Source organism: Neltuma alba, unplaced genomic scaffold (genome assembly GCF_004799145.2).
Source record: "Neltuma alba isolate B1F8T4 unplaced genomic scaffold, ASM479914v2 tig00002165_pilon, whole genome shotgun sequence".
In the NCBI taxonomy this organism is placed as follows: domain Eukaryota; kingdom Viridiplantae; phylum Streptophyta; class Magnoliopsida; order Fabales; family Fabaceae; genus Neltuma; species Neltuma alba.
The window spans coordinates 530112-551524 of record NW_021632765.1 but is presented as its reverse complement, the minus strand read 5'-3'; the positions used below and the strand labels follow the sequence as shown (position 1 = coordinate 551524).

Sequence of the window (21413 nt, the reverse complement as noted above, 5' to 3'; positions counted from 1 at the left end):
AACCAAAAAAACGTGAAAATTGCAAAATTTAAAACTAAACATATTCACAAAAATATATTGTTATTTATAAGTTGTCAAAACTTGTTAAAATACTGTATGTGTAATTTTTATGGTCTTTATTTGTTATTCTCCCATATTTTTTATACTTGAAATATAATTGATCAAAAAATCTTTTGAACTAAAATAAAGATCTATATCATTTTTATAGTTAGAAACAAATTTAGAACTAAAGATGATGGACTCTTTTCTTTTTTATCGATATGACAAATGATTATTCTTTATATATACTATGTTTGTTAGTTAAACTTTTTTGTTAATTATTGATAATTAAACCAGATCATCTACATTGTAATTATCTACTGAATTTAGTGCTTATTTAGTTGTTTACGTCTGTCCTCTATTTAGTTTGTTTATTCAATAGACTCTATTACACTGTGATATATATTTAGACATGATGATGTTTATATTTGTGAGTTAATTTTATTTATATTTATACCTTTTATTAGTAACTTTATTGTTTTATTTTTATTATTTTGATAAAATATGCAAAAAAAATTTAAAAATTTCATTTTAGTTAAAAGGGCTAAAAGCCCGCGGGCCGGCCCGAGCCCGTTATCTCGCGGGCCGGGCTTGAAAAAATGAGTGATTTTTGGAACTCGGGCTTAAACGGGCCGGCCCGTTTAAGCCCGAGCCCATGACGGGCCGGCCCTGCAGGGCCGGGCCAGCCCGTTTTTCCAGTACTATATTTACAAGATCCCAAAGAGCTTGAGATTGCGCATTAAGTTTGGGTGTCCCAGAATATGAGGTACTACCTCTTCTTTTTTTTTTTTTTCAGATAATTAATTTGTAAATATTAAAAAAATTAGTTAAATTGGTTTTTTTTTAGGGTAACAAATGAGTTGTTGTTTCCCTCTAAAATGCCCTCTTTAATCTTAATTACCTTTGGATGAAAACATTCTTCATGTGTGATATTTTAGATTTTTGGATTTGAAGAATAAAATGGATTAAAATTTTATATTTAAAATCAAATTTAATTTCTTAACTTAACTAGTTTCTTTGCTAAAAATGAAAGCTAGTGATCAGGAAATGTCTGGCTGGAAAAAAGAAAGAAAAGGGCTTGCAAACTTGTCTATTTCAGTTGCGAGTTGGCAGCCAAATGCCAGTGACGTGTACAAATGGAATTTAGGAAATGCCTTTGGGGCGCCCCAAATAGCTCCTCTACTGTGTTTCATTATGCTTAATATGAAAGATACTCAGTTTTGACATAGTCATATCTCCTACAACTCACTCCAGTCGTTGACTTTATAAATTAATTTTATGTAATAATGATGAGTTATGACGGTGATTAAACATTAGATTAAAATATTTAGGGGTGAAAATAACATCATCATCAATATCAATCATCATCAATACATACAATAAAACTCTTCCACCAAGCCAATTCCTAAAACGGCTTACTAATGGCTTCAGACACATATTACTGTTCATAAGCCAATTTGATTAAAATAATATAAATCTTGGGCTTCTATTTGGCTAACTTCATTTAATGCATGTACGTGGCTTTTGCACGGCTTGGTTTGGGACTTTCAAATTTTAAATTTTAAACCTCCCGTCACAAATGTTTGTCCTGTTAGAGGATTTTCCAGTGCCACTAAGATCAAGAATTTAAAAAAAAAAAAAAAAGAAACTTTCGGATTGTTCTTTTGCCAGTGCCTTTATGCTTCTTCTTTTCTCTCCTTTTGTCTCCGTTCTCCTCACCTCAGATTCAAATCTCTCTGGCCCAGTGTTAGAAGGTGATGTAAATTGGTGGCTTGGCACCCCGTAAGTGTGTGGATAGTGTGGGGATATGCCGTCCATGGTGGTGCTAAAAAAGCAATGGAATGACACAGTAAACCAATCCCGCATCTCAGGCATTTATGTTCCTCTTAAATTTTTTTTAATTAGAATTTAGTTTTATGCCTTTCATTATCAGTTTAGTCGTTGTTAGTGATGGCCGAGAAATTTTACCAAGTCACTGTTTCAACCTAAAGAGAGCCTCTGATGTTGCTCGGGGGATGCACTAGGAGTAGGGTTCCATGAGTTTACTAAAAAGGAGAGATCAAATCACATGAAAAGGTGCGAGAAAAACAACCCATAGAGTCAAAAATAGTGAGCAAGACATATATCTAGGCAAATCGTGAGGCAAAACCCATTGCTTTCTACTTCACTAAGAAGATGAACGGTGGTCCATTTGTTTTTAGTGCGTACTGTCTCTCTCTAACCCTATAATCATTTGGGTGTGCTTATTGGAAGTATTTTCTCTCAGATTCATGAATCAAATACTTAATCGTTTGTGTTTGTTACAGCTAATGCTCCCATGACAAGGGCTTTCATTATCACCTCAATGCTTTTCACTATCTTCTTCGAGATCAAAGATCGTTATAACACACTGAGATTGTCTTATCAGGTGATCTTCTCAATTTAATTGATCTATTTTTACTTTCTCTGAATAAGTATCTGGTGTCAAATAAATTTACTAATATATGTCAATGCAATTGAGGATCAAATTGATAGTTTTCATCTTCATTATATTATATTATTAAACTGGACCGGTCGTTGGGCATTTCAATATGAAAATAACATCTGACTCCTGAGGATGTTTTGTTATTAATCCTTCAATGTGCAGTTTAATTTATACTTCTATTTATTTCAAAATGGGTCGCTGATACTTTTTGCTCCCATTGTTCAGGTACTTGGCGTGCAAGTTGTCAATTTGTGATGATAAAGTCGAGTCTGGTATAATTTTCATTTGGTATAAATCAGAACTTCATTAGTAGACTTCGTTTTCCTTATAAGTTGTTTTTTAGATCTTACTATCGATTAACAAGTCTAGAAGAAGAATATTAATAAAGAATCATCTCACTGATGTTGATTTCCATTAAAAATGAAAAGTGTAAAAGACATGTGCATCTCATACAATTTCTGCTTACCCTTACCCTATATTGTTCCCTATCTCTCAAGACATATTTTGAAAACTTTGCCTCTGGAAATTGATGAAGTCCATATTTGCTTTTTCAGCAACTCCAGAGTTGATCTTTGCACTGTTTCTGCTATACTATTTCAAGGTCTTCGAGAGACAGATAGGTTCCCATGAACACTCAGTGAGTTTTAAATATAGATTCCTGAATTTTTGGGCAATCTCCTAATATGCTTATGTTCATGTGCTTGGTTTTCTTCTCCACAGTTGTCACCTCTCTTATAAGACGCTTTCCCAACAACAACATTAAAAGTGGTTGTTGGTCATGGTTTGTGTTAGTGGCCTGTATCAGTAAGTGGACTTTAGAGTGTTTGACATAGTGCAAGGTGACCTATTGAATTTATCATCAATTCCTGAATATCTTATGCGATCATGAATGGGACGATATGTTGGTTTTAACCGCATTACTTGCATTATTTGACATTTTGACAACTAAATATTATGAAGTTTTTGTCATGTAATGTTTTAATTCATGATTTTTATAATCAATCTGTTGTTTTTGTTCACCTTGCTGGTGGGTGCCTTGAGTTGGACCGCAGACTCCCCTTAGGTGTTCCAAGTAGGAGTGGGGTTTGCTATTCCTGTTTGTAAGTAGTCTTGGTATGGAACTTCCTCCGACGTGATGAAGACCATAGGTATTCTGCTTAATTTATATTTGATATATATGTTATGTGTGTTTTAATATTTTTGCTTTCAAGGAGTTGACTGTGGTATTGACATTGTGGAGGTAGTATTTTCTTCTGGAATGTATTTCAAGGTGTTCAATTTCTTTCTCTCTCATTTTATGGAGTTTTGACACTCCTGTATAATGTGTTGGGAATGTGTTTCTCAAATTTTTTTTGCATTCAACTTTGACCTACACATTACTTAATGAACAGTACTCAAGACACCCACTTTATATTGTCGAGTTTATTTCTTTAATGCAATTATTATCTTTACTGAATGTCATGAAACATTTTGATATTAGCAGATGTGAATGATTATAGGCCATTGACTAATTTAGGTTAATTGATTTTCTTTTATGATACTGTTTTTAGGTACCGAACATTGGCACCCTTGCATATGAATGAAATCAAACCAAATTGAAGTGTTTAATCAGATGGCCATGAATCTTTTAGAAAGCAGATGGCAATTTCGTATGTGAAGGAGGAAATTCTCAAACAATCCATGTTTTGCTATGACTATCAACAAAAATCAAGTACAATCACTTTGTCATATTGGGATCCATTTACTAAAGCCAGTTTTCATACATGATTTATCATACATTGCACTGTCGAGATTGAAAAGCATAAATGGATTGAAGAAGCATGCGTGGTAAATAATAGAGGACAGAATTTAATTTCTTTTTTTTTTTTGTGTTAACAAGGTTAGAATTTTTTAGTTTATGTTACTATGTTTTACTCAATAAAATAAAAGATAACATTTTTTTTTAATTACAATCTCTCTGCGCATCGTGCGGGTAGTACATTGTAGTTTTATCAATAATGGGATCGTTACAACTTGTACCTCTACTTTTTACCTTTGCATTGATAAATTTTTTTTCTTAGATTAAAGAGTCACATACGGCAGGAAAATTGAAAAATAAATCACAACACATGACTCGAGTAATTCGGTTTGTCAAAGTTATTTTATAGCAAACAAAAAGTTGTTTCAAATATCGATGATGAATGACAGATTTCACTTTTTTTGGAGGGGGGGGGGTCCCCCGTCCCCCGCCGGGGGTGGGGGTTGGGTTAATACTGCAAAACAGAAACATGCTGACAGAAAATGTGGTGGAAAGAATAAGAGTAAGAATGGATTAATCATGCAGAGTCGTCATTCTAAAAAGGTGTTTGTATTCTATAGTAAGCACCACACTGTCCTTGGTAAACCTAATACACTGGTGTGTTTGCCGTGCCAGTTTGTACGAATCAGTCGTGTGAAGTTACTTGGAAGATTTGCCAGTCTCTGATTAGGAATGTCACCTTCCTGCTATAGTTCTCATCTCAGGTCAACAGAGTTGACTTGCGCTTTGCATATTCATGGACAATACTAATGGCACTCTTGCTATGGCGCAATGAGAACTCGGCAAGTAAGATTTGGCTTTCTTCCAATGTCAGATCACCATGACAACCCTGCAATAAATCAAGGTATCGTCAGATTCAGCACAATCATGATGATCAAGATTTAAAACCGGTTGATGTAACTTTACAAGAAGATGAAGAAGCCTTGAAGGCACAGGGGCGGTTGCAAATTCAGTCAAATTTTGATACAAAACCGTGTTTAAATCCTTTATTCTCATACAAGCATACCAGCTCTTTGATTCAGATGGAAGACGCAACAGGCTGACCAAAATGGTCCACCATACCATAAATAAATAAATAAATTAGATTGATAGTTCCTTATGTACCATATAGAGCACAAAACTACAACCATTACCATCCGAGATATTCGGTCACAAACAGCATGGTGCATGAGGATTCCTGCGGCAACTGAAACATTGAAAGAGTCCACCATCCCTTTCATGGGAATACTGCAGTGCAAATCAGACAACTCCAAAGCCTCATCACTAATACCCCTGCAATAACACCTTAAACTCTGTTGACCAAATACAAAAACTCAATACAAAAATGAACTCCATGCTCTAAGAGATATGATAACTATTCGACATTTAGTTAAGTTCCAAGGCTGTCTGATATCTTCTAACTACTAATTGTTGATGAATCACTAAGTAAAGAACCAATGACATTTAAATTAGATCATATTTGGAGACGCAGACCAGCAGAAATGATAACTTTAGAGTATTACATGGGTAATTTCCGTGTGCAATGACAGAATGACTTAATCAGTCATTCAAAATGTCCATTTAAAGCCTAAACTTGAAACAAAGCAGCTTCTTCAAGGCATCGGTAAGCTCTTACACAAGTGAGATGAAGGGCATGAATCAAATTACCTACTCTCATTCCCGACTATGATTGCAGTAGGGCATGACCAGTCCAAGTCATAAATGGAAACCTGTACATAGCAGGAAATTGCATACAGTGAAATTATTTTACAAGTGCATAGAACACACAAATATATGCAAAATGCTTGTATAAACTAAACCAAGCTGCTCAAACAGTACTGTATCCAATCCCAAATGTGTTGTTGCGATTCGATAACCACGAGATTTCAACACTTCAAAGCACTCCTTTGTAGAATCCCACAGTTCAATGTCCAACCATTTCTCAGCACCCATGCTCACATGGCGATTTTCTCTGTACCTGCAATGTCAAGGCAGGTTAATAGGTTGATGATTGATGCAGGTGAAATTTGAATGAAGCATCTTCTCATGATTCTCATGACAAGCATCTGTTTTGTATCATTGTAACTAATAACACGGTCCTGTTTTGGATACAAATCAGGTACCGAGACTAGGTGCAGTGCTTCACAAGAAATGTGGTATCAGCCTATGAGGGCAAGGCATGCCACTTTAATAAATATTTGGCAGAGGGACGATTCTGCTTCATGAAATATTTGGTACATGGAGAGAGTGAAGCACTTTGCTGAATATCTGGTATGGTGTGATGAAGGTGTGGGACGGTGGGCTTAATTGGTACACTATTCGGGGTCATGATTGACTTCAACATTATATTAATTGTAAGTTGTAGAAAGCACAAGCAATATGTGCAAAATGGGAAAGAATGATTCATTTCGAGGTAGAAGGAAAGTAGAAAACTGATTTAAATCACATTACACTCATAAACCATAAAAAAAAAAAGGGGGCAAAATAGAAGAATAAAATGCATTTGACATAACTAGAAAAACAAAACATGAGCATTCTAGATGTGAAAGCTACATGCCCATGAATATTAAAGCCTGACATTCAAATGTTGAATAATTAAGAAAAGCTTTATGATAGCAGTCTAAATAGACAAAAACTTACAATTATCGAATGGCTAATAAATGAATGCTGATCACAATGTTCCTCTCTCAGTACGAAAACAGAATGGCGGGTATTGGAAACAAATTAATAGAAACCAAAAATAGTTATAAAGCAAGCAGAGCCAATAAATCCTAAACCAGGTAAGTCACACATCCAACGTTCAAAACAAGTTTTTTTTCACCTCAATTGTCTTTACACCTTTTGGAGCTGTCACAAGAGACGACGTGAACGGATTGGAACCCAAGCGCATCAGCGGAGCGAAATGCAGCAGAAACATTCCCAAAATCACTAAGCCCTTCGACAACCAAACAAACAGAATAGCTCCGGTTGTGGACCACATCCCTGAACCTCTTCTTCCTCACATCGGAGATGCACGGACCAACCGCCTCCAGAATCTCACTACTTGTGACATAAGTATTTTGACAATTGAACCTGTCAATGTATGGAAACCACCGAGATGCATCATCATGAAGGGTCTTGCGCTCCATCTTCATCAACCTAGCAACGTCATCGGTGTGCGTGAGCAGGTGCTCGACAGTGTCGTTGGGTTGGTCTTCAGAGGGTTCGATGATGGGATTTCCGGATAAAGATTGGTCATTTATGTGAATGGGTTCGACTGAAGTAGCTTCCTGAGCTGAGGCGTAACATGGGGAAGCAACCCTTAATCCTGAAGTGCGCAAAAAGGCGGGAGAAAGCGCAGAAAGAGTGGGTGGAGTGGACCGAAGGCTGCATTTGAAAGAAGAGAGAGATGTGCGAAGAAGAGTTGTGCAAGTGTTCATTATGGGCTCCCGTTGCACCAAGTTCAGCAATGGCAGCTTCTCCAATCTTCACTAGCTTCTTCAGCTTCTGCTTGAGGGTAGCAATTTGCCTTTGATCCATGATCAGTATGGAAACGATGCCGTTTTAAGCAAATGGCATGAAATATCAACCTCTGAAAAAAGTTTCATTTCATTAAATCTCATTTTTTTTAAATAATAAAACAAATTTCAAAATTCTTTTGCAACTAATGAGAGGAAACAATCTACACCAAAACTATTTTAGTAGGAGGAAAACTTGTAATATGGGTTACATAAGTGGATTCAACCCGTTAACCTCTAAAAAAATATAGGTTGGAGTTGGTTAAGAATCAACCTGTCAATAAACAAAATTTTTCAACCTGTACTGTCTAACTAACAATCCGCTGTAAGTTATCCTGCCAACCCACAGGCTAACCAATATTTATTGTTTTTGTATTTTTTAAATTTTATTAATCACTATATGTATATTATTATATCTTATATTCTATCCAAAAATTTAAAAAATACCTATATTATTTATTTGGTGTTTTTAATCAAATATTTGAAGAAAAGATAAAAATTTCATTATATTTTTTATATTGCGTAAGAAAAATATTTAAAAAATAAAAAAAATTTAAAAAAAAAGTAGTTGGTGGTTTAACTGGTTAACCCTTAAAGCCCATTTAGTTCATTGAATGATAGAGAATGTAATGTAATGTAATGAAATATAATGTAATGATGATTACATGAGCTTGTTTGGTACGTCCTTAAGGAAAGATGATGCATAGGCATAAAAATGTTTGATTGGATTACAAAGAACATGGAAATAAGTAAAAATAACATACCAAAAGACAAAATTACCCTTTGAAAAGTGCTTTTGAAAGAATGAGCTCCAACTTTTTGATAAGTATGCAGAATTACAATCTTGGAAGAAAAAAAGACTGAGTTAATCTTTTTCTTTTGAATAGAAAATATTAATTGAAAAGATTTGTTAAAAAATTGAAGTTAATTTGAAGGGTCACCTTATGGCGACAAAAATCATAAAATGCTAAATAGATGGTTTGATAAAGTTTCATGTTTAATGGGCATAGGTCCATTGGTATATTTAGTAAAGAAAAGCATACTCTTCGTATGCACCCAATCTATTTAATACTCCTCCGGTCTTAATTATAAGACCCAATTGACTTATTTGAGAAGATTAAGGAAGTAAGTTAAGTTGGTTATTTATAATAAATAAGTGTTGTCATTCCTAAAATATCTTTGCTAATTAAGTATATTGGCTAAAACTATCATTATTAGAAGGATTATCTTGGAAAAAAATACATAAATATAAGAGACAAAATGGATTGGGTCTTATAATTAGGACCAAATAAAAAGTCAAATTGGGTCTTATAATAAAGACCAGAGGAGTATTAATTTATTATCTCTACAAATGAAAAATGAATATAGTGCACATCAAAATTGTGAAGATTGTCGCAAAAGAAAACCACACGAAAGAGGCAAAGAATGATTACTTTTCCAGCGCGATGATGATCATTAGCGACAGTGAGGAAAAAGGCAGTTGCAGTGTGAACACAATTGGTACCAATTGATAGAGTTTATGAGTCTCTTATTAAGGGCAATCTGGTCAATTCAAAAAATTATAAAGGTAATAAAATATTTTCTACTTGATTACAAGAGCTCTGCATCCTCATTTATGGGTTTTAGCTATGTAATCCCTCATATATGTACTTAAGATAATTAGGATTACAATATGTAATTCTTTTTACATTACAAAAATATAACCAAATAATTGAATCAGCCAATTACATCAGGATTACATGTAATAAACTTTTATGGAATTGAACCAAACATACTATTAGAGTTAACTAAAAACTAACCCTCTAACCCGTCAGACCCTAAGCACGAGGTAGGAACAGCATCATCTATTGACGAGGCTGAAGAGTCAGTGAACCGGAGAACAGGAGATGGGCGTCAATTAAACTACAAAGCAGGGGTAGTTTCGACTCTTCAAGTTCAAGTCCAGCATATCATCCATTGCTGTGCTGCTCCCAACGCCGTCTGTTCTTTCCGGCGAACTAAACAGGTGAGGCGTCGAGCATTTGGTTCCCTCGTCTTTCCGTTCTTCTCCCATATGCCTAACGTGACCTGATTGCTTCTGCCAGACCGGTCTCACTCGCTTTGTAATCCCTGAATTAATGATGGAAATGGTTTTTCCCTCTCCTGGGCTTACTCGTTCATCCATGCTAGCCAAAATATTCAAATGATTGTAGCTATTTTCGTTTATTGCCCTCTGTCCAGTTCAAACCATTATTCCATGAATCATGATGCAGATTTCTGTGCCATTGCGGACCCCAACTTGGTTTTCTAGACGAAGGCTCCTCGAGGAGAAGCTTTCTGATCTCCATAAATGCACTAACTTGGACCACGTAAAGCAAATTCATGCTCAAATTCTCAAAGCTGACCTCCACCAAGATCTCTATGTTGCACCCAAACTCATTGCAGCTTTCTCCCTCAGCCGTCAGATTGTGTCAGCCGTGAATGTATTTAATCAAATTCCGGAACCCAATGTTCATGAGTATAACGCTTTGATTAGAGCTCACGCTCAAAATTCTCAGCCTTCACATGCTTTCGCAGTTTTCTTTGAAATGCAAAGATTTGGGGTGTGTCCTGATAATTTCACATATCCATATCTATTAAAAGCGTGCGCTGGCCGTTCTTGGTTACCCGTAATTCAAATGATTCATTCACATATAGAGAAAACCGGATTTTATGCAGATATATTTGTGCCCAATGCACTCATTGACTCCTACTCAAAGTGTGGACCTTTTGGCCTTGCTGCTGCATTGAACTTGTTTATGTCAATGACGGAAAAAGATATTGTTACTTGGAATTCTATGATCGGTGGGTTGGCAAAAGCAGGGGAATTAGAAGAAGCTTGCAAATTGTTCGATGAAATGCCTGTGAGAGATATGGTAAGTTGGAATACTATGCTAGATGGGTATGTGAAGAAAGGAGACATGGACAAAGCATTCAAGCTGTTTGAGAAAATGCCTGAGAGGAATGTTATCTCTTGGTCAACAATGGTTTGGGGTTACTGTAAGGCTGGGGATATTGATATGGCCAGGATGTTGTTTGACAGGAGTCCTGCAAAAAACATGATCCTTTGGACCACTATAATATCCGGGTATGCTGAGAAAGGACTTGTTAGAGAAGCAAGCTCCTTGTATGAGCAAATGGAGGAAACAAGATTGAAGCCTGATGATGGCACTATGATAAGTATACTGGCAGCATGTGCAGAGTCTGGAATTTTGTGTTTGGGAAAGAAAATTCATGCCTCCATTAACAGGACTAGATATAGATGCAGCACTAAAGTGTCCAATGCATTGATTGATATGTATGCAAAATGTGGTTGTTTGGAGGCTGCATTTGATGTATTTAATGGAATGGGAAAGAAAGATGTCGTGTCTTGGAATGCCATGCTCCAAGGATTAGCTGTGCATGGACATGGAAGGAAAGCACTTAAACTTTTCTCTAGGATGATACATGAAGGATTTGAGCCCGATAAGTACACATTCGTTGGCCTTTTATTTGCCTGCAGTCATGCAGGCCTTGTTAAGGAAGGCAGAAAATATTTCTATTCAATGGAGAAAGTGTATGGGATTGTTCCTCAAATTGAGCACTATGGTTGCATGATGGACCTTTTAGGTCGTGGAGGGCATCTAAAAGAAGCTTTTGCACTTCTTCACAGTATGCCGATGGAACCAAATGCCAAAGTATTGGGAACTTTTTTGGGGGCTTGTCGGATGCATAATGCCGCAGATCTTGCCAGAGCTGTGAGTGATCATCTGCTCAAATTAGAACCATCTGATGTTGGGAATTACTCCCTTTTGTCAAATATTTATGCTCAAGCAGGAGATTGGAGTAGTGTTGCCGGTTTGAGGCTGCAAATGAAGAGCACAGGAGGGCAAAAACCATCTGGAGTTAGTTCCATTGAGTTAGAAGAAAAGGTGCATGATTTTACTGTTCTCGATCGATCTCACCCCAAATCAGAGGATATATATCAGATGATTGACAGATTGGTACAGGATCTTAAGTTGGTTGGATATGCTCCAGCGGTTGAGGAATAGCTATTGGTGAATGCAAGTTCGTTGTATCTAAAGTGATGCTTATGATGTGAGTAAAAATATATTTTCTGTTCTATAGAATTCTTGGTTTAGTATAAAAGCACGCTGTATATTTTGTGGAAAATCATATTCTGTAAAAGGGCCATGTGAATTCAAACGGGTCCGAGGAAGGAAATAGAACATGTAAAACGCAGCAAAAATGAGGTCGGGGTGGTGTAAGGCCAGCAAGGGCAATGGACTTTCAGGTGAACAAGAAAATTAATATTAAGCATATCTATTAACTGGGTCAAAAGATTTCAGTGATTAAGCTATTTAGTCATTCGTTTCGCCTAAATAGGGGTCTTTTCGTAATTTTATCTGTCAATTAATGATCAAAATAATGAATGTTTAACAGAGGAGTAGCATTGTAATATTTTAGAATATCTATTGCCCTAACAAATTAGTCTAGGACAAAAATGCACCTTGACCCTTCTTAATTCGTATGAGTGTAACAATTTATGGACTGCAATAAATTATTTTCTATATTTGAATATAAGAAGATAACTATAGTAACAAATTCTAAAATAAAAGGGTTATTAATTTATTTGTTTGCAATTATTTATATACGTTTTTTCATACATCTTTTAGACACTATTACTTTGTATAAAATTATCATGAAAAACATTAATTCACATGTTCTTCCAGATACTTTGATCTTTTGTAAAATCATCAAAGTTAATATTTACTCAATATTTAATTTTTAACAAGTCTTTATGAATGCAAGGAAGAAGAGGAAAGATTTTAATAAGTTGAATCAATATATATGTGTGTGTAAATGAGATTGAAGATTTTTAATTGATCTTCCTTGCTTTTCTTCCAATGTTTTAAAAGCCGGACCGGAAGTCGAACCGGAAAGATCAACGGGTCATGGTTCAATCGGTCGGATCGGTCGGACCGTTTGGTCAGACCGGTGATGCAATAATTAATTTAAAACAATATTATATACATATAATTAGTATATATGAAAAATATCAAATTATTAAATAATTTAGAAATGCATTTAAATAATCTAAAATTATAATGAAATCATTGAAAATGGACTAAAACCTTATATATTTAAATTTATGTATGTTTAAAATATTTAATGATATTACAAATTATCAATTCATTCAAATCAAAATATTTTTTAAACGATAGACCAAATATCAAAACAAAAAGACTAGCGACTTACGATTTTAACACCACAATATATGAAATTTTCAATGAAATAATACTCTATGGTTATAAATAGTCTAAAAATATATTAGGATATTTAAGGGGATCAATTTTTTTATTTTTCTTCTATTTTTTTTTAAAATTTTTAGTATTTTTTCAGTCAGGCTAAAAAACCGTCCGGTTTTCTGAAAACCGTTCCGGTTCCCGGTCCAACTCCGGTTTCCGGCTTAATAACGGCTCAACTCCGGTCCAATCCGGCTCAACTATATGAACGGTTTTTTGGTCCAAACCGAGCCGTTAACGAGTCCGGGTCACGGTTCAACCGGTTCGACCGTCCGGTCCGGTCCGGTTCTTAAAACATTGTTTTCTTCTTTTTGAGAAATTTCCTTTGTTAATGTTTTATGATCCAACTTGTTGATTTTTTTTTTTTTTCAAAATTGAACTCCTTAAAAACTTTTATTCCTCGGCTCTGTTCCCCTCAAAGCACCAATTCCTCTCAAAAGAAAGAGTTAATACAAAATCTACTTTTTTTTTTAATGAATTAGTTTTAACATATTTAAATCGAATTTTAACTACACAAAATTTTGGTAACTTGAAAAAAACAAATTTAGTGATTAATTTTTTTTGTAAAAATTAAAATTACTCTCAATAAAAGCCATTAGTTAAAAAATTTTTGTTTAGTCGGGGAAAATTATAATTAGAGATATTAAATGAACACAATAGTACAAAATGTCATATTATGAAATATATATATATATATATATAGATGGAGAAGATTTTTTTTTATAATAACAAGCACTGGCGGGAGAATTTAGTATATTTGACATGATATTACTATTTCCGGTTCTTAATATAAGACTCTGTTTAACTTTTATTTTGTTCCTAAATATAAGACCCCAATCCACTTTGTCTCTCATATTTATATGTTTTTTTTCCCAAAGTAACCCTTCTAACAATAATAGTTCTAGTCAATACACTTGATTAGTAAGGACATTTTAGGAAAGACAACACCTATTTAGGACAAATAACTAACTTAACTTACTTCCTTAATCTCTTTAAATTAGTCAACTGGCTCTTATAATTAGGACCGGAGGTAGTAGTACTAAATTCAGCATGATTGTATATTTGAAAAAAAAAACAAGGTTTCTGACTTAATTGAGAAAATAAGTTTCCGTTAGGGATATTGTTGTGTTGTGATAATCCTTGTCATGAATATTTAATCTAATCTCATCCAATCTATCTAATCTAAATTATGGGAGAAAAATCCGCAACAGATCCACCCATATTTAGCTCAATACGGTACATAGCCGAGGCTCATCCGAACAGTATCTTTTTGTACACGTAGCCGATTTGCTTCATAACCTTTTTGCGGTATCTGAATCGCAATCTTTTCCTCGTCCTCGTCCTCCTCCTCCTCCTATATATTTGATTTTCCCACTCTCGATGCGATCATCAGAAAATATCCTACGTTCAACTTTATTTCAATTCAATTTCAAAGCGAGACAATGATGACCGAACAAGAGAGTGGTGCAGTCTCATCTTCAAAGAAGAACTTGGTCTTCGCTTACTACGTTACCGGCCATGGCTTTGGCCATGCCACTCGTGTCGCCGAGGTGGTGCGACATCTAATTCTCGCCGGACATGATGTCTACGTGGTCAGCGGCGCTCCTGACTTTGTGTTCACCTCTGATATTCAATCGCCTCGTCTTTTTATTCGCAAGGTGCTTTTGGATTGTGGAGCCGTTCAAGCAGATGCATTGACCGTTGATCGCCTCGCTTCTTTGGAGAAGTACTCTGTAACAGCCGTCAAGGCTCGTGCTACAATCTTGGAAAAGGAAACACAGTGGCTAAAATCCATTAAAGCCGACTTAGTGGTCTCGGATGTAGTCCCTGTTGCATGTCGTGCCGCCGCAGACGCTGGAATTCGTTCTGTTTGTGTGACCAATTTTAGCTGGGACTTCATTTATGCAGAATACGTTATGGCTGCCGGGAATCATCATCGTTCAATAGTTTGGCAGATAGCAGAGGACTATTCTCATTGTGAATTCCTAATTCGTCTTCCAGGATATTGCCCAATGCCAGCTTTTCGTGATGTTATTGATGTGCCTCTGGTTGTAAGAAGGCTGCGCAAATCTCGAAAAGAGGTGAGGAAGGAACATGGTATAGCAGATGATGTCAAAGTAGTCGTCCTCAACTTTGGTGGCCAGCCATCAGGATGGACGTTGAAGGAGGAGTTTTTACCTCCTGGATGGTTATGCCTGGTTTGTGGTGCTTCTGATAGCCAGGACCTTCCTCCAAATTTCAAAAAACTTGCCAAGAATGCATATACACCCGACATTATTGCAGCATCTGATTGTATGCTTGGAAAAATTGGATATGGGACTGCTAGTGAAGCTCTGGCATTCAAGTGTCCTTTTGTCTTTGTGCGGAGAGACTATTTCAATGAAGAACCTTTTCTGAGAAATATGCTTGAGCAATATCAAAGTGGTGTTGAAATGATTCGGAGGGATTTATTCACTGGTCATTGGAAGCCTTATCTTGAACGTGCAATGACTTTGAAACCATGCTATGAAGGTGGCATAAATGGTGGAGAGGTGGCAGCCCATATCCTGCAAGAAACAGCTTTCGGGAAAAAACATGCATTAGACAAACTTAGTGGTGCAAGAAGATTGCGTGACGCTATGGTTCTTGGGTATCAACTACAAAGGTCCCTTGGACGAGATATTGCAATTCCAGATTGGTATGTAACTGCTGAGAATCAACTTGGACACTCACCCGGCTCTTCGTTGGTGGATGATGAAAGCTCCATATTCAGCTCGCACAATGAGCATTTTGAAATTCTTCATGGAGATGTTCAAGGTCTTTCAGATACTGAGGCGTTTTTAAAGACCTTATCTGAATTGGACGAGAAACACATAACACGTGAGCGCAAGGCTGCTGCAAGCCTCTTCGACTTGGAGGAAGAAATTTTTGTCACAAGAGCTCCAGGAAGGTTAGACGTAATGGGTGGAATTGCTGATTATTCTGGAAGCCTTGTCCTGCAAATGCCAATAAGAGAAGCATGTCATGTTGCTCTGCAAAGAATCCATCCAAGTAAGCATAGATTGTGGAAGCATGCTCAAGCTAGACAAAATGCTAGAGCGGATAAACCAACTGCCGTTCTGCAAATTGTATCATTAGGCTCAGAATTAAGCAATCGAGGCCCAACCTTTGACATGGATTTGTCTGATTTTATGGATGGAGATAAGCCAATGTCGTATGAAAAAGCGAGGAAATTCTTTGCTCAAGATCCTTCCCAAAAGTGGGCAGCTTATATTGCTGGAGCAATAGTGGTATTGATGAATGAATTGGGCATACGTTTTGAAGATAGTATTAGCATGCTGGTGTCTTCTGCTGTCCCAGAAGGAAAAGGTGTTTCGTCTTCTGCAGCTGTGGAGGTTGCTAGTATGCATGCTATTGCAGTTTCTCATGGACTGATTATCAGCCCACGAGATCTGGCGTTGCTTTGCCAGAAGGTGGAAAATCACATTGTTGGAGCTCCATGTGGTGTCATGGATCAAATGGCTTCGGCATGTGGTGAAGCCAACAAGCTTCTTGCAATGATTTGCCAACCTGCAGAAATTGTTGGTCTAGTGGAAATTCCCAATCACATCCGGTTCTGGGGAATAGATTCTGGAATTAAACACAGTGTTGGAGGCGCAGACTATGGATCAGTCAGAATTGGTACCTTTATGGGTCGGAAAATGATAAAGTCCAAAGCTTCTGAGATATTAGCCAAGACTCTTCCAAATGGGTTGAACCTTGACGAAGTAGAGAATGATGATATAGAACTGATAAACAAAGAAGCCTCTTTAGATTACTTATGCAATTTGCCACCTCACAGATACGAGGCTCTTTATGCTAAGAGCATCCCAGAGCACATAACTGGTGCAACATTCTTGGAGAAATTTGCTGATCATAGTGATCCTGTCACTTGCATTGATGAAAAGAGTACTTATGCAGTGAGAGCCCCAACAGTACACCCCATTTATGAAAACTCCCGTGTTAAGACATTTAAAGCACTACTAACCTCAGCAACTTCAACTGAAGATCAACTCTTAGCCCTTGGAGAACTGTTATATCAGTGCCATTACAGTTACAGTGCTTGTGGACTTGGATCTGATGGAACAGATAGGCTTGTACAATTGGTTCAGGACTTGCAACACAGTGCAGCATCTATGGTTGAAGGTGGCACATTGTGTGGAGCCAAGATCACTGGTGGGGGTTCTGGTGGAACGGTTTGTGTAATTGGAAGGAATTGTTCGAAAAGCAATCAACAAATTGTCGAGATTCAACAGAGATACAAGAAAGCCACTAGTTATTTGCCTTATATTTTTGAGGGTTCATCACCAGGTGCTTGTAACTTTGGGTACCTGAAAATTCGCCGTCGTGCTCCTTCAAATCGTTGCTGACCAAAGCCCTACAACCAAAACCTGGAAACAAATCCGAGTCATGAATCGAGTATGTACTCTCTATACGGATTGAGTCTTTGCATATTAACTTCTATGTATCAATGCGCACACGATCACATACCCACATATGAAGTGTATAAATATTTATAAATTAAATAAATGGCTATCCATTTATTATGAAATTATTTATATTTTCACTTATAAAATTTAATAAAAAATTGGAATACATGGGCGAGCTACGACCTTGTTTTAATAATATAATTATAGTCTAATCACACAGAAAACAAATTCAAACTTAATTTAAATTAATACTATATTTACATGTTAAAGTAAATAGAAACTTATTTCTTATTTGAATGAAATGGATCTCATATTTTTTTAATATATAGAATAAATACACAGGAAAATGAAAAATATTATAAAAGTTTAGAAATGACAAATAACTAATTCTAATTTTGAAATGTGATGTCATTTGTTAATCTAGCAATTCGCCGTTAATTAAGAGTGAGAAGGTGGCATTTAAAAGAGTTAAGGGCTCTTTTTTTTTTTTTAAGTGAAGGGGCAATATTATAAAATTATGAAAATTTAAAAATTTCATTTTGATATAATGGACTGATTTGAAATTATCAAAATCCGAATAATTGATTTTTTATTTCTAAATTTTCAGGATATTTTTAAAAAGTTTTTTCAAAATACAATAAAATAAATGTTATTAGGAAGTTAATAAAGAATTGATCGATTTTAATAAAACGAATTCGATGCCATTATGAAATCATTGTAAATTCAATACCCTCCCAGCATATTTACTCCATGGGGCTTTTTATCCTTTGCGAATTTTAAACATGTAAATTTAAATTTCAAACAGGTATGAAGAAGACAATACTCAATACACAAATTTGAAGTGATCATAATAAAAAAATAGAGATTAAAAAAGTATATTTTGGGATACTATCCATATTCAATTTGATTTGGTGTACTAGATTAATTTGGAAAAACTCTGCAAATTTTCAAATTTTCCTCCATGGGAAAACTTCAAAAAGGTCTTGCTACTTCTTTGATTGGTCTTTCTTTTTCCTATAATTAATCATTCATATTTTTTAATGACGTTTAATATATTTGGAAAAAAAATGCAAATTTTTCAATTCCCCCAACAAGAGAAAGTCTTCTAGTAGTATTCTTATTTATGCAATTAGTCTTCCTATTTTTAAAATTGATGGTTCAACTTTCAAGTAAGCTCTTACTTTTTATAACTCCTCCTGTCCTTGACATATGACCTAATTGTTGAGTTAGTTTTGGTCCTAAATATAAGACCAATTTCTCATATTTATTAGTTTTCTCTAAATTACCCCTATGGATACTTCCTCAACCATAATTAAATAGAATAGGGAGAGGAGGTATCAAAAAAGATGATTATGGTGTTTTTGGAAAAACATGTTACATTTCTTGTAATTAACTAACTTACCTAACTTTTTTAATATAATCAAATTAGTTAAATGAGTCTTATATTAACGATCAGAGGAGTACATAAATTGAAATCCCTCTGATCCTTAATATAAAATCTACTTTGTATTGTAATTTGTACTATAAAGTAGATATTATATTAAAAACAGGAGGAGTGTATAATTTTTAATCAATATAAGAATGTTGACAAGTACCTTTGGGCAATCCAAACGTGATAACATTGGTTTGGGTAAGCCATTGCAGAAGAAGGATGCTCATCAGCCTCACCTTCAGTGAAATGGAAATCCAGTCCAAAAAAAAAAAAAAAAAGCGTCAAATGCAGCCCAAGGCTGATTTTGTGAAACCATAACTAACTTTTTTCTAACAAGTCAAGAAGTTTTACATTCAACATGGAACCTTCCAACAGAAAGTATTTTGAATGTAGATATAAAGTAAATTCTTTTAGAGGAAAGCAAGTTTCTTCCAATATAATACCTCCAATCCCTAATATAAAATTCAGTTGACTAATTTAAAAAATTAAAGAAGTTATTAAACTTTTTAAAACTATTTATAGTTATAGTTTTTTTCTAAACCAGTTTGTCTATTTATAAATTGATATATAATCTAATGATTCACATAAGTATTTTACAGAGATCAAGTAAGATATGCTATAATTAAGTAATTTAGTAATTTTTTTTAATCCTTCCAAATCAGTCAGCCATGTCTTACATTATGGAACGAAGATAGTATATAGAAAACCATTTTAAAACGTCAGAATAGAAGACAACTTGGTATTCTTTTCATGGAGGTGATTATTTAATTTAGTACTTCAACAACAACAACAAGCCTTATCTCATTAGATGGGATCGGCTACATGAATCGTATGATGTTATTCTATCTCAACAATCAAGTTTTTAGATATGTTGTTGATCAAGAGTTCTTGTTCAGGTTGCCTAGATGAATCACACAATTATTTAGTACTCCAAATTAAGTAATATATCCATTGCATGACAAATTATTACCAGTTTAATCTCCAATTCATCATGGTAAGACCAATCGATTGTGAAGAAATATTTTTATTAGTCCAACGATTGATCCAGTTTTAACATTGCTGAATACAACGAAACCTACATTTACAGAGAGGAATGACAAATATCCTCTAACTTTGCAATCCATCACAAAAGTGTTGTTCAATCCAATCTTCTCAACAAGTAGGCAACTTGAACTTGTTTTGTTAGAGGCATGATCCAATCACCATAAAGATCAACAACCAAGCTTTGTTTGATTTTGTAGACTGGTTCAGTGTCACAGTCTTTACTGTTTGTAAGCACCTCCATCCCATAAGTCTTGGTCTTCTCTTCTACTCTCATTTTTATTGCCTCTTTAACAACATGATATGTTAGCAGACCCATTAACTTATCTTTGAACTACTAAATCAAAGTTGATTCTATTAAAAACGTAGCTTGCACAAACATGCAAATTATGCCCCAAAGAAAAATTTAGAGTGATCTGCCAAATTGATCTTTTTGAATTGTTAAACCTACTTTAACCCCTAGAAAAAACCTAGAAACATAACTACCAATAGCAAAAAGTTCTTGCTTTGATACCTCCCAATTGTGCAAGTTTTAAACAAAAAACATCACTCTCTTTTACATTATTTCTTAAGTTATGGTATAAGAATGATGTTAATGAAACTTAGCATTCACCGCAAATTTTCTGTAATGGATGCTCTTTGAGTGAGCCTACAGTCCCCAAAAAAAAAAATCCAAAAACTTAGAACTAGAGTTTGCCCTAATGGATACTTGTTAACATCATTCTTATATCCACAAATTAATTGTATCAGCAACAGAATGCAATACCTATTCACATATTAATTAAACAAAAATCTCATGAAGATGGGTATCCATCACGGCAAACTTTCGTTCTAAGTTTCTAGATTTTTTTTTTGGGCTGCAGACTCACTCAAAGAGAATCTATTACAAAAAATTTATGGTGGGGGCTAAGTTTCATTAACATCATTCTTATATCATAACTTATGAAATCATGTAAAAAAGAGTGATGCTTTTGTTTAATACTTGCACGATTGGGAGGTATCAAAGCATAAACTTGTTGCCATTGGTAGTTATGTTTGTTACAACCCATAACGCAGCCCCAGAAAGGAACACCGAATTATCATTGCTCTAGAAAAGCAAATTAAGTCTACATATCAAAGCAGATAACAGGTCCCCTTTTTATAATGTTCACAGTGGGCTGTCTTAATAAACCTATTACACTATTAGACTTATAATAGAAATTTAAAACACATTCTTTACACTCTCCCAAGTTGGGGGCGAAACAAATCTACAGCACTTGACTTAACAAGCAGTCTACTTAACACTTCAGCTCCCACTACTTTAGTAAGAATGTTAGCTTCCTGACTTGTAGAGCGTATGTGTTTCAGATTGATTAAACCATTTTGAAGCTTTTCCCTTACAAAATACCAATCAATCTCAATATGTTCTATTC

At 35.2% G+C, this 21413-nt stretch overlaps 3 protein-coding genes and 2 long non-coding RNA genes across 7 annotated transcripts; 4 read left to right on the top strand and 1 right to left on the bottom strand.

Moving 5' to 3' along the window:
- The first annotated feature begins 1779 nt into the window (after positions 1-1779).
- LOC114718882 (uncharacterized) lies at positions 1780-3342 on the top strand. Of its 2 annotated transcripts, none has more exons than XR_003737861.1 (4): positions 1780-1888; positions 2346-2446; positions 2729-2775; positions 3058-3342. It is a non-coding gene; the product is annotated as an uncharacterized LOC114718882 (long non-coding RNA). The 2 variants fall into 2 exon arrangements; XR_003737857.1 differs by having other exon boundaries at positions 2729-2791.
- A 29-nt stretch (positions 3343-3371) lies between these two features.
- LOC114718891 (uncharacterized) lies at positions 3372-4501 on the top strand. The gene is made up of 2 exons (XR_003737862.1): positions 3372-3651; positions 4054-4501. It is a non-coding gene; the product is annotated as an uncharacterized LOC114718891 (long non-coding RNA).
- Positions 4502-4793: 292 nt separating this feature from the next.
- LOC114718848 (tRNA (guanosine(18)-2'-O)-methyltransferase) lies at positions 4794-7733 on the bottom strand. Its single transcript, XM_028904294.1, has 5 exons — positions 7119-7733; positions 6120-6258; positions 5949-6010; positions 5435-5573; positions 4794-5130 (listed from the first exon to the last, which is right to left on the bottom strand). The coding sequence occupies exons 1-5, from the start codon at positions 7697-7699 to the stop codon at positions 5002-5004; spliced, it is 1050 nt and encodes a 349-aa protein (XP_028760127.1). The 5' UTR covers positions 7700-7733; the 3' UTR covers positions 4794-5001.
- Positions 7734-9707: 1974 nt separating this feature from the next.
- On the top strand, positions 9708-11897 carry LOC114718296 (pentatricopeptide repeat-containing protein At3g29230-like). Of its 2 annotated transcripts, XM_028903579.1 has the most exons (2): positions 9708-9906; positions 10030-11897. In XM_028903579.1, the coding sequence occupies exons 1-2, from the start codon at positions 9895-9897 to the stop codon at positions 11824-11826; spliced, it is 1809 nt and encodes a 602-aa protein (XP_028759412.1). In that variant the 5' UTR covers positions 9708-9894; the 3' UTR covers positions 11827-11897. The 2 variants fall into 2 exon arrangements, with proteins under 2 accessions (XP_028759412.1, XP_028759418.1); XM_028903585.1 differs by having other exon boundaries at positions 9709-11897.
- Positions 11898-14161: 2264 nt separating this feature from the next.
- Positions 14162-17600, top strand: LOC114718288 (L-arabinokinase-like). The gene has a single exon (XM_028903570.1). The coding sequence runs from the start codon at positions 14523-14525 to the stop codon at positions 17466-17468; it is 2946 nt and encodes a 981-aa protein (XP_028759403.1). The 5' UTR covers positions 14162-14522; the 3' UTR covers positions 17469-17600.
- Positions 17601-21413: the final 3813 nt, after the last annotated feature.

Bases quoted from the DNA above. Each gene is read 5' to 3' on its own strand.
- LOC114718848 (XM_028904294.1), bottom strand. From the start codon at position 7,699: ATGAACACTTGCACAACTCTTCTTCGCACATCTCTCTCTTCTTTCAAA. The intron at 6,259-7,118 runs GTGTAAAGACAA...TTGACATTGCAG, and splicing joins TCTTGTGACAGCTCCAAAAG to GTACAGAGAAAATCGCCATG. The intron at 5,574-5,948 runs GTAATTTGATTC...GTGTTATTGCAG, and splicing joins ATAGTCGGGAATGAGAGTAG to GGGTATTAGTGATGAGGCTT.
- LOC114718288 (XM_028903570.1), top strand. From the start codon at position 14,523: ATGATGACCGAACAAGAGAGTGGTGCAGTCTCATCTTCAAAGAAGAAC.